Genomic DNA, 15,450 nt, shown 5'->3' with positions numbered 1-15,450 from the left:
ACTGCACAGATAAATATAAAGTAAAATCTCCCCTGTGACCATTGTATTACATTAGTGACTGTGTTAATTTGTGCTTCGTATATTAGCTGAATATAGTATTCCAAATTGCCACTGTACCGTACTCACTGAGTGTAGGCGGTATAAGCAATTCGTCCTTATCGGTGAGTATGGGCTTCAATATCCTCACGATAGTCAGCTGACCACATGTGCATGGAGGGATAACCCATGTAGAGCATCTTCTGGTTGCCACTGAAAAGCTTTGTCATGAACCAAGAATGGACATCAAGACCATATGAAATACAATTGAAATTGTAGCTTAAGGATTTTATATCAAATTTAAGGCCCTCACAAATCTAAACTCCGTTTTCCCGGCCCGACCGGCACCACCGATCCATCAGATCCGCTGATCAGTGGCCATCGATGATCAGTGATCCATCATGGAAATTTTTCATTTTAATAATCTCTGATGAGAATCCAGATTTTATTAACAAGTTTAATATTCCCGATTCCCTAACCCGGCCGTTGGGGGGTCGTGAAAATATGGGCAATGTAATGTTTGGGGGACATAAACAGATATCACCTTCAAAGACAACTTTCTGATGTGAACATTTAATGTCCTTCAGTCATCCTGCCTATTTTTAATTGTATAATTTGTGCAGCATTTATCTAATTCAACCACCACTTCTAAGTCGTCTTAACAATAGAAATTTAATGAGAACTACTTACTAATACTTTGTACAAATTATACAAACATATATTTCTGTCCTGCTTTTACTTGGTTATGTCATGTGTTTTTAGCGGAATCCTGTCAGAATCCAAACATGTTATAGTGTCAACACCAGAATGTCGACAGTACATTTTAGATTTAGGCTAAAATAATTTAAAAATGGCATGTCGACAGTCTGATGTTGACATGGTAAATGTCAACACTATTACCATTTCAACATCTTTCAATGTCAGCATTTTTTCTGTATACCTAATGTCCACTTCTGACGCTATTTTATGTACATATGTCATATAAGGCCAGCCCTCAAATGCACCTTTTTTGTTACAGTGTATGGATTTAAAAAATTCCACCCTTTTTACACAAAATGTTTGTTAAAGCTGGGAACTAGGCTAGCAGGCGGAACTGTTTCCCATGTAAGGGTTATTTTTTTTCATTATATTTTTAATGCCGCAACCAACTTACAGGTTGAGCAGCTAGATATCAACAATAATACTTTAAAAGGATAAGGTGAAAATTATTTCAAACATGCTCTTTAGTGGGTGTTTTATGATAAAGTATATTGACAGTGGCCTCTGCGCAGCTTTCCGGGCCCGGTGGCCATGTGGCTGTCACTGATCCTCTTGTATTCCGGTAAGTATTAATTCCCTATCCATAATCACTAACCCTCTCTCTAGTGCCTAACCATAACCCTGCCTGCAGCCTAACCCGAACCCTCCCACCGCAGTCTAACCCTAATATTGACATTCTGACAATGTTGACATTTCACATGTCAACATTCTGAGAATGCAGGCATGTTTCCTGTTGGTATTTCAACATCATAACTGTCAACATTGTGGTGCCAACATTATGACTACATCTCCATTTAAACATTTATTCACTTATTACTGTACTAGTAAAGGGACTCAGCATATGCCGGGTTACCTCAGTGTCTGCCTGGTCCACTGCTCTGATCTGCTCTGCCTCTCACTCCATCCCATCGCCTCCCCACACTGTAATTCCTGCTCAGTCCTCAGTCCGCCTCCCACTCTCTCATACTGCCCCCACACAGTCCATCATTCCCCCCATCCTGTTGCCCAACCCTCCTTCCCCCGCTCTTATATTTTAAGCCTTAATGAGAGTAGTATTGTCAGCTGGGTGGGTTATTTGACAAACATTCAATGGGTATTGATGAGGTCATGTTGCTGTGTTAGCATCATGTTGTATTTGCCCATGCCTTGTAGCTAGTACAAACTGCACACCTTACATTGTGTTTAAGGACCTCATTCAGCTTGGGTTGCTATTGAGACAGAAATTATGATTTTATTAATCCCGCTTCTGCTAAAATTTGCATGTGAAGAGCCACCCAGAAAGGAAAATGATGCCCACTGATGCTTTTGCAAAATTGCATATACTGTACAGTCACAAGACTGCGATGCATACAATAAATTATGCACCATTGACAGTTGCGTATGACTCAGGCAACACAGAATAAGAAGAATGCAGTTGCACCGGGATCCATGTTTTTAATAGCAGCAAACGTTAGATGCACGCTCTGAAAACAACCATGACACGCCTGCGTTTCTTCAAACACTCCCTGCAAACGCCATGTTTACTCCCATAAACGGCCGCCGCCTGTCAATCAATCTGCGATTGCATCCCGGCAAGTTGTGATCGTAGAAGAATTTCAAATCATGGGTCACACACGGGCAATGTGTTTGCAGCGTATGCAGTCGTCTTATAATCACCTGATTTGCGATTTTGTAGCTGAAGCGGAATAAGGCCCTATATCTGCCAAACTGTTGGCCTGCATAGGCCATATTTTCTTGAAAATGTCCTTACTATAAATTCTCTACTTGTGAATACCACATTTACACCCCTTTTTCACCTTTATGGTCGTAGGAATTGATGCATCCAAATTGTTTTAGACTCTACATCGTGCATATAGGTATGTTTACATTATGAGCATGTGCAAAATACGCTACACAAACTGTTGTAGTACGTAAACTTCATCAGCCACTAAATGTGCTGTTCTAGCAAAATTAGATTATACAGTGATAAATGTTGCAAAAAATTGGTGCTGTGCAGCTTAATCACAATAGTGAATAGATTTCTTTTAATGAGTACAGCACCCCCTCTGAGCTAGAAATTACTGTAACTGTGTTTTATATCATACTGTTCATACATAGGAAGGATCACCTCAGCATTCCAGTGCAGTATGATGAGTTAGAGAAGTTACTCTCTAGGATATTTGAACGCTGTGCAGATCTTCATTGTACATCAGTGACTAGGAGACCATCTGTAAGTAACATTTTGGGCAATATACTGTATTTTATCAATGACAAAATATGGGTCTTACAGATGTAGCACGTGACCGCCTAAGGTGCACGCCTTGGACGTGCACTCACCCCCATTTGCATAAATAAGGGGGCGACAAAAGACGCGGCGCTGCCTAGGCACGCCAGGGGTGCCAGTACACGGCAGATGTAGCCACGATGAGCAATTAAAAATTAAAAGTAAAGATGACTCATGAGAATAAGAATAAAGAAGCACATGGAAACTTGCATTCCCACTCCTGTATATTGAGTTTCAGGCATCTTAACAAACTTAAATCTAGCATATAGATGCGTCCAGTGCTTAAATGCAACAGTCATCATCAAATGTAAAACTTGCACCTGATTTATGCAGGTGAAAAAGGTTTTTTAGGAAACATTTAAAATCCTGTATCATTTAAAATAACACTTAGCCAAATGGACTTTGAGGGTAATTCAAAGTTGATCGCAGCAGCAAATTTGTTAGTGGTTGGGCAAAACAATGGGGGTAATTCTGAGTTGATCGCAGCAGAAACTTTGTTAGCAGTTGGGCAAAACCATGTGCACTGCAGGGGAGGCAGACATAACATGTGCAGAGAGAGTTAGATTTGGGTGGGTTATTTTGTTTCTGTGCAGGCTAAATACTGGCTGCTTTATTTTTACTCTGCAATTTAGATTGAACACACCACACCCAAATCTAACTCTCTCTGCACATGTTATATCTGCCCCCCCCCCCCCTCCTGCAGTGCACATGGTTTTGACCAACTGCTAACAAAGGGGGTAATTCCAAGTTGATCACAGCAGGAAATTGTTTAGCAGTTGGGCAAAACCATGGGGGTCATTCCGAGTTGTTCGCTAGTTGCCGATTTTCGCTATACTGCGATTAGTCGCTTACTGCGCATGTGCAAGGTTCGCAGAGAGCATGCTCTTAGTTATTTTACACAAAAGTTAGGTATTTTACTCACGGCATAACAAAGCTTTTTCATTGTTCTGGTGATCGTAGTGTAATTGACAGGAAGTGGGTGTTTCTGGGCGGAAACTGGCCGTTTTCTGGGAGTGTGCAAAAAAACGCTGGTGTTTCTGGGAAAAACGCGGGAGTGTCTGAAGAAACGGGGGAGTGTCTGGGCAAACGCTGGGTGTGTTTGTGACGTCAAACCAGGAACGAAACTGACTGAACTGATCGCAATGTAGGAGTAAGTCTGGAGCTACTCAGAAACTGCTAAAAAATTTCTATTCGCAATTCTGCTAATCTTTCGTTCGCAATTCTGCTATGCTAAGATACACTTCCAGAAGGCGGCGGCTTAGCGTGTGCAATGCTGCTAAAAGCAGCTAGCGAGCGAACAACTCGGAATGAGGGCCCATGTGCACTGCAGGGGAGGTAGATATAACATGTGCAGAGAGAGTAAGATTTGGGTGTGGTGTGTTCAATCTGCAATCTAAATTGCAGTGTAAAAGTAAAGCAGCCAGTATTTACCCTGCACAGAAACAAAATAACCCACCCAAATCTAACTCTCTCTGCACATGTTATATCTGCCTCCCCTGCAGTGCACATGGTTTTGCCCAACTGCTAAAAAATTTCCTGCTGCGATCAACTTGGAATTACCCCAAAAGTTCCTGCTGCGATCAACTCAGAATTTCCCCCCATGTGCACTGCAGGGGGAGCAATTATAACATTTGCAGAGCGAGTTAGATTTGGGTGGGTTATTTTGTTTCTGTGCAGGGTAAATACTGGCTGCTTTATTTTTACACTACAATTTAGATTTCAGTTTGAACACACCCCACCCAAATCTAACTCTAACTCTCTCTGCTCCCCTGTAGTGCACATGGTTTTGCCCAACTGCTAACAAATTTGCTGCTGCGATCAACTCTGAATTACCCCCTTAGTAGGTGATTCAGAAGTGTATCAATAGCAGTAATAGCAACTGCGAAAAAGGTGCAACCGCTACTGCATTTGTATGCTAATTCCTGACCGATGGGCATCCTATTAAGACACCCACCAGCTATGCCTCAGATCCGACAATGTGTGCACAAAGACACACCATCCATTGGACTTTGGCCTTTATTTTAAGTATGTGTCTGTGTGTATATATATATATATATATATATATATATATGGTGCAGAAGACCCGGCACTCCTCACGCTCCCCAGCGTAGCAATGATGTGCTCCCGTGCCCTCACCTCCTAGGACCTGGATCCCATAGACAGCAATGGAAATAAGTGCGGCACTGGGTGTCTTTGCAATGATGGTGAATAAACCGTGTCTTTATTTCATCAACGTTTCGGGGACGCAGCCCCTTCGTCAGGATAACCACAAAGTGTACAATAGTGTGTTTAAATACCATTAAAAAGAGGAGGAACTCACCACCGCCTCCAGCCACGCTGCCCGGGTCCCGGTCCTGACGTCACTCCGCCCACAGGAAATGACGCGGCTCCGGTCCGTCCGGCTGGCACACTGGGGCTAGGGAAATCGTAACCATAGCAACAGGTTACACAAAGTAGCAGCTGCGCTGTCCCACATAAAGTGCATCGTGCCCAACATCCAACTGATACATATTAGTCAACCCTATATAATATTGTATACATGTTGCAAATTAATCTCAACATTATAATAAGTGTTAGTATAAAACATAAAAATATACCTATATATTAATGCCTTACTGAATAGCACCAATAATGGGGGAATACACTAACTCTTCTAACCAATACAAACATTCCTTTCTAATTCCATAATAGATAGCACGATGTATAAGTAAAGAACAATACATAAGTAAAGAAACCTCTGTTCCAAAGGTACCTACTCAATTAATACGTAGCTAATGAGTAATGATAAGGATGCTATGCACATTACTAATAACGGGTATAATGTAAATAATCATGAAATACCGTTAATAATAGAATACAGTTAATAATAGAACTTGATACAGAATAATGGTACTTGATACAGTAAAATACAAGGCAGAGTGTTCACGGCTATTATCAGATAACTCTACGTATGCTAGATTGTCTAGGGACCCTACTGGTCAGTTTAAGAAGGAATTAGATGAAATGTTAAAGTTGGCAGTGGTTGCTGCAATAATCACTCCTGCTGTGGCCAAGGCACTGTGCATTGATTTTCCTGTGGTTCCTATTTTTTACGTGATCCCCAAGATTCACAAAGATGCTGTGAATCCCCCTGGCAGGCCCATCATTTCTGCCAGGAGTTCACAGTGTGAAGCTGTTTCCATCTATTGTGACAGCTATCTCCAACCATGTATACAGGATACGCCAACACACTTGAAAGATACGTCATCACTTTTACGTATACTTGAGGGTTTAGGGGTTCTACCCAGCAACATCGTCTTGGCATCTATTGAATTGACAAGTTTATACACTTGTATTCCCCATGGGGCGGGTTTGTCAGCGGTAGAACACCTTTTAACTAACAATCCCAGATATACAGGTCCAGATATTAAGTTCTATCTGTCTTTACTAGAATTTACGTTGACGCACAACTATTTCCTGTATGACAACCACTTCTACATTCAACGCACTGGCTGTGCCATGGGGAGCGCTGTGGCTCCGGCATTTGCCAATGCGTTCATGTGGGAAGTGGAAAGGGAGTTGTTCTTACAAGATGTGGCTATTTCATCACGGTTATGTCTCTACCAGCGTTATATAGATGACGTACTCATCTTTTGGATGGGTACTGAAAGTCAGCTGATAGATATTATAGAGCAACATAACTCCACATCTAGTCCCATCAAATTTACCATGGAGAGTAATGATAAGCAGATCAATTTTCTTGATGTATGCATTACCTTGACTGAAGGTGTTATTAACACTGAGTTATTCACTAAGGCCACGGATAGGAATAACCTATTAAGGTTCGACAGCTTCCATCCTAAATCCACCATTACAGGCCTCCCGTACTCACAATTTTTACGGGTGTGCAGGCCAACAGTCACAGAGAGACAAACAATTGAATGAGATGCTAGACAAATTTGTTGAGAGGGGGTACCCAGTGGGGTTGTTGGAACAAGCTAAACAAAAAGCATTGAATGTCATGCGTCAGCAACTATTGAAACCTAATGCACCCAAGCAACTCTCAGGAAGGTTTCCCTGGGTAACAAGGTTTAACACTAGTAGTACACAGCTAATTAAGCGTACTAGGCAACTGTGGCCCATCATTGCCTCTGACAGAGATTTGGGTGAAGCTTATCAGTCAAGACTACTGCCTAGTTATTCTAGGGGGCGGAGTATCAGGGATTTTGTGGTCAAGACCGATATTTCTTCGTTTAAAAAGAGCAATCCCAAAAATTTCCGCAGACGGAGGAATGGATGAATCAGATGCAGTGGCTGCACGACCTGTGGCTACATGTTACAGGGGGATAGTTTCCAGCATCCACATACTGGGAAAAAGTATAGCATTAGATATCCCTTATCATGTGATTCAAAATTCATAATATATCTCTTATTTTGCCCTTGTGGACTCGCCTACGTTGGCAAGACCGATTGTGCCTTCAAGATAAGAATGGCACAACATAGGTATGCCATACGTGAGGCCATTAAATCAGGTGGTAGCGATCAACCTGTGGCACGCCATTTTGCGCAAGCAAAGCACGGAATGGCTACGCTACGGTACAAAATTATTGATCAAGTCCCACCTTCATTGCGAGGGAGGGATCGCTCAAAGAAATTGCTACAGGCTGAATCCAAATGGATTTATTTTCTTAACACCCAATTTCCCAGTGGTCTAAATGAAGCACTCAGTCTCAAATGCTTTCTGTGAATAGATTTTGTGAAGGGGGTAGATGTACCCTCAGGGTCCTTCTTCTATTTTTAACTGTATTCTATTATTAACTGTATTCTATTATTAACGGTATTTCATGATTATTTACATTATACCCATTATTAGTAATGTGCATAGCATCCTTATCATTACTCATTAGCTACGTATTAATTGAGTAGGTACCTTTGGAACAGAGGTTTCTTTACTTATGTATTGTTCTTTACTTATACATCGTGCTATCTATTATGGAATTAGAAAGGAATGTTTGTATTGGTTAGAAGAGTTAGTGTATTCCCCCATTATTGGTGCTATTCAGTAAGGCATTAATATATAGGTATATTTTTATGTTTTATACTAACACTTATTTCTCTGACGTCCTAGTGGATGCTGGGGACTCCGTAAGGACCATGGGGGATAGCGGCTCCGCAGGAGACTGGGCACAAAAGTAAAGCTTTAGAACTACCTGGTGTGCACTGGCTCCTCCCCCTATGACCCTCCTCCAAGCCTCAGTTAGATTTTTGTGCCCGAACGAGAAGGGTGCACACTAGGTGGCTCTCCTGAGCTGCTTAGTGAAAAGTTTAGTTTTAGGTTTTTTATGTTCAGTGAGACCTGCTGGCAACAGGCTCACTGCATCGAGGGACTAAGGGGAGAAGAAGCGAACTCACCTGCGTGCAGAGTGGATTGGGCTTCTTAGGCTACTGGACATTAGCTCCAGAGGGACCGATCACAGGCCCAGCCATGGATAGGTCCCAGAGCCGCGCCGCCGGCCCCCTTACAGAGCCAGAAGACAGAAGAGGTCCGGAAAATCGGCGGCAGAAGACGTCCTGTCTTCAACAAGGTAGCCCACAGCACTGCAGCTGTGCGCCATTGCTCTCAGCACACTTCACACTCCGGTCACTGAGGGTGCAGGGCGCTGGGGGGGGCGCCCTGAGACGCAATAAAAACACCTTGGATGGCAAAAAATGCATCACATATAGCTCCTGGGCTATATGGATGAATTTAACCCCTGCCAGAATACACAGAAAAACGGGAGATAAGGCCGCTGAGAAGGGGGCGGAGCCTATCTCCTCAGCACACTGGCGCCATTTTCCCTCACAGCTCCGTTGGAGGGAAGCTCCCTGGCTCTCCCCTGCAGTCACTACACTACAGAAAGGGTTAAAAAAGAGAGGGGGGCACTAATTACGTGCAGTATTAAAAATACAGCAGCTATAAGGGGAAAAACACTTATATAAGGTTATCCCTGTATATATATAGCGCTCTGGTGTGTGCTGGCAAACTCTCCCTCTGTCTCCCCAAAGGGCTAGTGGGGTCCTGTCCTCTATCAGAGCATTCCCTGTGTGTGTGCTGTGTGTCGGTACGTTTGTGTCGACATGTATGAGGAGAAAAATGATGTGGAGACGGAGCAGATTGCCTGTAATAGTGATGTCACCCCCTAGGGGGTCGACACCTGAGTGGATGAACTGTTGGAAGGAATTACGTGACAGTGTCAGCTCTGTATAAAAGACAGTGGTTGACATGAGACAGCCGGCTACTCAGCTTGTGCCTGTCCAGACTTCTCATAGGCCGTCAGGGGCTCTAAAGCGCCCGTTACCTCAGATGGCAGATATAGACGCCGACATGGATACTGACTCCAGTGTCGACGGTGAAGAGACAAATGTGACTTCCAGTAGGGCCACACGTTACATGATTGAGGCAATGAAAAATGTTTTACACATTTCTGATAATACGAGTACCACCAAAAAGGGGTATTATGTTCGGTGAGGAAAAACTACCTGTAGTTTTCCTGAATCTGAGAAATTAAATGAGGTGTGTGATGATGCGTGGGTTTCCCCCGATAACAACTGATAATTTCTAAAATGTTATTGGCATTATATCCTTTCCCGCCAGAGGTTAGGGTGCATTGGGAAACACCCCCTAGGGTGGATAAAGCGCTCACACGCTTGTAAGAACAAGGGCTCTACCCTCTCCTGAGATGGCCGCCCTTAAGGATCCTGCTGATAGAAAGCAGGAGGGTATCCTAAAATGTATTTACACACATACTGGTGTTATACTGCGACCAGCAATCGCCTCAGCCTGGATGTGCAGTGCTGGGTTGGCGTGGTCGGATTCCCTGACTGAAAATATTGATACCCTAGATAGGGACAGTATATTATTGCCTATAGAGCATTTAAAAGATGCATTTCTATATATGCGTGATGCACAGCGGAATATTTGCCGACTGGCATCAAGTCTAAGTGCGTTGTCCATATTCTGCCAGTAGAGGGTTATGGACACGACAGTGGTCAGGTGATGCGGATTCCAAACGGCATTTGGAAGTATTGCCTTATTAAGGGGAGGAGTTATTTGGGGTCGGTCTTTCAGACCTGGTGGCCACGGCAACAGCTGGGAAATCCACGTTTGTACCCCAGGTCGCCTCTCAACATAAGAAGACGCCGTATTATCAGGCGCAGTCCTTTCGTGGGCAAGCGGGCAAAAGGTTCCTCATTTCTGCCCCGTGACAGAGGGAGAGGAAGAAGGCTGCAGAAATCAGCCAGTTCCCAGGAACAGAAGCCCTCTCCCGCCTCTGCCAAGCCCTCAGTATGACGCTGGGGCTTTACAAGCAGAATCAGGCACGGTGGGGGCCCGTCTCAATGAATTTCAGCGCGCAGTGGGCTCACTCGCAATTAGACCCCTGGATCCTTCAGGTGATATCTCAGGGGTACAAATTGGAATTCGAGACGTCTCCCCCTCGCCGTTTCCTAAAGTCGGCTTTACTGATGTCTCCCTCTGACAGGCAGGCAGTTTTGGAAGCCATTCACAAGCTGTATTCCCAGCAGGTGATAATCAAGGTACCCCTCCTGCAACAGGGAACGGGGTATTATTCCACACTGTTGTGGTACCGAAGCCGGACGGCTCGGTGAGACCGATTCTAAATCTAAAATCTTGAACACTTACATACGGAGGTTCAAATTCAAGATTGAGTCACTCAGAGCAGTGATTGCGAACCTGGAAGAAGGGGACTACATGATGTCTCGGGACATCAAGGATGCTTACCTTCATGTCCCAATTTACCCTTCTCACCAAGGGTACCTCAGGTTTGTGGTACAGAACTGTCACTATCAGTTTCAGACGCTGCCGTATGGATGGTCCACGGCACCCCGGGTCTTTACCAAGGTAATGGCCGAAATGATGATACTCTTTCGAAGGAAGGGAATTTTAGTTATCCCTTACTTGGACGATTCCCTGATAAGGGTAAGATCCAGGGAACAGTTGGAGGTCGGTGTAGCACTATCTCAGGTAGTGTTGCGGCAGCACGATTGGATTCTCAATATTCCAAAATCGCAGCTGATTCCGACGACTCGTCTTCTGTTCCTAGGGATGATCCTGGACACAGTCCAGAAAAAGGTGTTTCTCCCGGAGGAGAAAGTCAGGGAGTTATCCGAGCTAGTCGGGAACCTCCTATAACCGAGCCAAGTCTCAGTACATCAATGAAAGGGTTCTGGGAAAAATGGTGGCTTCCTACGAAGCAATCCCATTCGGCAGATTCCACGCAAGAACTTTCCAGTGGGACCTGCTGGACAAATGGTCCGGGTCGCATCTTCAGATGCATCAGCGGATAACCCTGTCACCACGCACAAGGGTGTCTCTCCTGTGGTGGTTGCAGAGTGCTCATCTTCTAGAGGGCCGCAGATTCGACATTCAGGACTGGTTCCTGGTGACCACGGATGCCAGCCTGCGAGGCTGGGGAGCAGTCACACAGGGAAGGAATTTCCAGAGCTTATGGTCAAGCCTGGAGACATCACTTCATAAATATCCTGAAGCTAAGGGCCATTTACAAGGCTCTAAGCTCAGCAAGACCTCTGCTTCAAGGTCACCCGGAGTTGATCCATTCGGACAACATCACGGCAGTCACCCACGTAAACAGACAGGGTGACACAAGAAGCAGGAGGGCAAGGCAGAAGCTGCAAGGATTCTTCGCTGGGCGGAAAATCATGTGATAGCACTGTCAGCAGTATTCATTCCGGGAGTGGACAACTGGGAAGCAGACTTCCTCAGCAGACACGACCCCCACCCGGGAGAGTGGGGACTTCACCCAGAAGTCTTCCACATGTTTATAAAACTCGACAAGTATTGCGCCAGGTCAAGGGACCCTCAGGCAATAGCTGTAGACGCTCTGGTAACACAGTGGGTGTACCAGTCAGTGTATATGTTCCCTCCTCTGCCTCTCATACCCAAGGTACTGAGAATTATAAGATGGAGAGGAGTAAGCACTATATTCGTGGCTCCGGATTGGCCAAGAAGGACTTGGTAACCGGAACTTCAAGAGATGCTCACGGAGGATCCGTAGCCTCTACCTCTAAGAAGGGACCTGCTCCAGCAAGGACCCTGTCTGTTCCAAGACTTACCGCGGCTGCGTTTGACGGCATGGCGGTTGAACGCCGGATCCTGAAGGAGAAAGGCATTCCGGATGAAGTCATTCCTATCCTGATCAAAGCCAGGAAAGATATAACCGCAAAACATTATCACCGCATTTGGCGAAAATATGTTGCGTGGTGCGAGGCCTGTAAGGCCCCGACGGAGGAATTTTCAACTAGGTCGATTCCTACATTTCCTGAAAACAGGAGTGTCTATGGGCCTGAAATGGGGGTCCATTAAGGTTCAAATTTCGGCCCTGTCAATTTTCTTCCAAAAAGAACTAGCTTCAGTCCCTGAAGTTCAGACGTTTGTGAAAGGGGTACTGTATATACAGCCTCCTTTTGTGCCTCCAGTGGCACCTTGGGATCTAAATGTAGTTTTTGGGTTCCAAAAGTCACATTGGTTTGAACCACTTAAATATGTGGAGTTAAAATATCTCACATGGAAAGTGGTCATGCTGTTGGCCCTGGCCTGGGCCAGGTGCGTGTCAGAATTGGCGGCTTTATCCTGTAAAAGCCCTCATCTGATTTTCCATTCGGACAGGGCGGAATTGAGGACTTGTCCTCAGTTTCTCCCTAAGGTGGTTTTCAGCGTTTCACCTGAATCAACCTATTGTGGTGCCTGCGGCTACTAGGGACTTGGAGGACTCCAAGTTGCTAGACGTTGTCAGGGCCCTGGAAATATAGGTTTCCAGGACGGCTGGAGTCAGAAAATCTGACTCGTTGTTTATTCTGTATGCACCCAACAAGCTGGGTGCTCCTGCTTCTAAGCAGACTATTGCTCGTTGGATTTGTAGTACAATTCAGCTTGCACATTCTGTGGCAGGCCTGCCACAGCCAAAATCTGTAAAAGCCCATTCCACAAGGAAGGTGGGCTCATCTTGGGCGGCTGCCCGAGGGGTCTCGGCGTTACAACTTTGCCGAGCAGCTACTTGGTCAGGAGCAAATACGTTGGTAAAATTCTACAAATTTGATACCCTGGCTGAGGAGGACCTGGAGTTCTCTCATTTGGTGCTGCAGAGTCATCCGCACTCTCCCGCCCGTTTGGGAGCTTTGGTATAATCCCCATGGTCCTTACGGAGTCCCCAGCATCCACTAGGACGTCAGAGAAAATAAGAATTTACTTACCGATAATTCTATTTCTCGTAGTCCGTAGTGGATGCTGGGCGCCCATCCCAAGTGCGGATTGTCTGCAATACTGGTACATAGTTATTGTTACCAAAAAAATCGGGTTATTGTTGTAGTGAGCCATCTTTTCTAGAGGCTCCTCTGTTATCATGCTGTTAACTGGGTTTAGATCACAAGTTATATGGTGTGATTGGTGTGGCTGGTATGAGTCTTACCCGGGATTCAAAATCCTTCCTTATTGTGTATGCTCGTCCGGGCACAGTATCCTAACTGAGGCTTGGAGGAGGGTCATAGGGGGAGGAGCCAGTGCACACCAGGTAGTTCTAAAGCTTTACTTTTGTGCCCAGTCTCCTGCGGAGCCACTATCCCCCATGGTCCTTACGGAGTCCCCAGCATCCACTACGGACTACGAGAAATAGAATTATCGGTAAGTAAATTCTTATTTATAATGTTGAGATTAATTTGCAACATGTATACAATGTTATATAGGGTTGACTAATATGTATCAGTTGGATGTTGGGCACGATGCACTTTATGTGGGACAGCGCAGCTGTTACTTTGTGTAACCTGTTGCTATGGTTACGATTTTCCTAGCCCCAGTGCGCCAGCCGGACGGACCGGAGCCGCGTCATTTCCTGTGGGCGGAGTGACGTCAGGACCGGGACCCGGGCAGCGTGGCTGGAGGCGGCGGTGAGTACCTCCTCTTTTTAATGGTATTTAAACACACTATTGTACACTTTGGGGTTATCCTGACGAAGGGGCTGCGTCCCCGAAACGTTGATGAAATAAAGACACGGTTTATTCACCATCATTGCAAAGACTCCCAGTGCCGCACTTATTTCCATTGCTATATATATATATATATATATGTCCAGTGTCAGCCGGCACTCACAACCTAAGAACAACTTGCTCCGGTGCCTGTTTGTAAAGCATAATACAGGTCCAGTAGTAACGGCACTCGGAGACCATAGAAAGTGAAAAAAAGTATAATTCAAGTCATTAACGTTTCGGGGCGGCAAGCCCCGTCCTCAGAATGAACACAGCAACAAAGACAAATGAACAAACTTACCCACTTAAATAGAACCCCACACCGCCGGCGCCGCCATCCTTCACTTCCGCCGGCGCGCCCCCTTCACCCAGCTACATCCGCCGCGTCATTTCCGGACACAGGGCTAACGGTTACCAGGGGAACACAGGCATGCGTTCCACCACGGACCTGCGCTGCGTTCCACGGCTAGCAGGCGTGGGGAGCTCAGTTAGGGAGGGATCTGCGGGGGGGGGGGGAAAGAATAGGAGGCGCTTACATAAAACCTCAATATACATACTGTCCACCTATGCAACAGTGCACAGCCACATACAAAACATGCATATATAAATATACAAACATGTTAAAAGACTGGGAAAGAGTGCAGAGCAGACACCAGCAACAAATTCATATATCTTAATGCAGCATTTCAAAATATGTTGAAACATTGTATGAAAAACAATAAACAGAACAAGAGAACTTATGCCTAATGCTCAAAAGGATTAATAGCTATACCAGTGTGTTCCAATTTATTTTTTCGTTAAGTCCACCCTTATATACAGATGTGTCCACTTACATCTTTGCTGTTATGCTAAATATGGCACAACATGCAAAACACGGCTAAGCTGTTTTTCACGAGTAACAAGTGGATAGATTTTAAAATTATTATTTGCCATGATAGAACATGTATAAAGTAACATATTAAAGAAGCAAATTAAGAAGAATCATAAGGCATGGCTAAATCTCTAAGTCTATGGCATGCACAACTGTGCCATGGCGGGATATAGCAAAGATGTATGTGGACATATCTGTATAGTACCTAGTCTAGTGATCCAACGAGCTTCCTTGATCAGTAATATTTTTGCTCTATCCCCCCCACGTAATGACAGAGGGACATGATCGATCATAAAATATTGAAGGGATTCTAAAGAGTGGCCTGCCTGTTTAAAATGTTTAGCCACCGGTTGGTCAACCTGTTTGCCCTCAAGGGTCAATTTAATTGCCGACCTATGGGCAGCCATTCGTTCAGAGAACTTACAAGTGGTTTGCCCAACATAAAACAGTCCGCAAGGACATATTATAATGTAAACGACATAGGTAGTGGAACAAGTGAGAACAA

At 44.8% G+C, this 15,450-nt stretch overlaps 1 protein-coding gene across 2 annotated transcripts in view; it reads left to right on the top strand.

The window, feature by feature from the left end:
* MEI1 (meiotic double-stranded break formation protein 1) overlaps positions 1 to 15,450 on the top strand; it is a 1,382,157-nt gene that overhangs the window by 630,290 nt on the left and 736,417 nt on the right. For both annotated transcript variants that reach the window (XM_063940445.1, XM_063940446.1), the window contains exon 12: positions 2,893 to 3,004. In XM_063940445.1, coding sequence (XP_063796515.1) covers positions 2,893 to 3,004 — 112 coding nt within the window. The remainder of the gene's footprint in view (positions 1 to 2,892; positions 3,005 to 15,450) is intronic.

Source organism: Pseudophryne corroboree, chromosome 9 (genome assembly GCF_028390025.1).
Source record: "Pseudophryne corroboree isolate aPseCor3 chromosome 9, aPseCor3.hap2, whole genome shotgun sequence".
In the NCBI taxonomy this organism is placed as follows: domain Eukaryota; kingdom Metazoa; phylum Chordata; class Amphibia; order Anura; family Myobatrachidae; genus Pseudophryne; species Pseudophryne corroboree.
The sequence above is the reverse complement of the archived record's forward strand: the minus strand, read 5'-3'. Positions and strand labels throughout refer to the sequence as shown.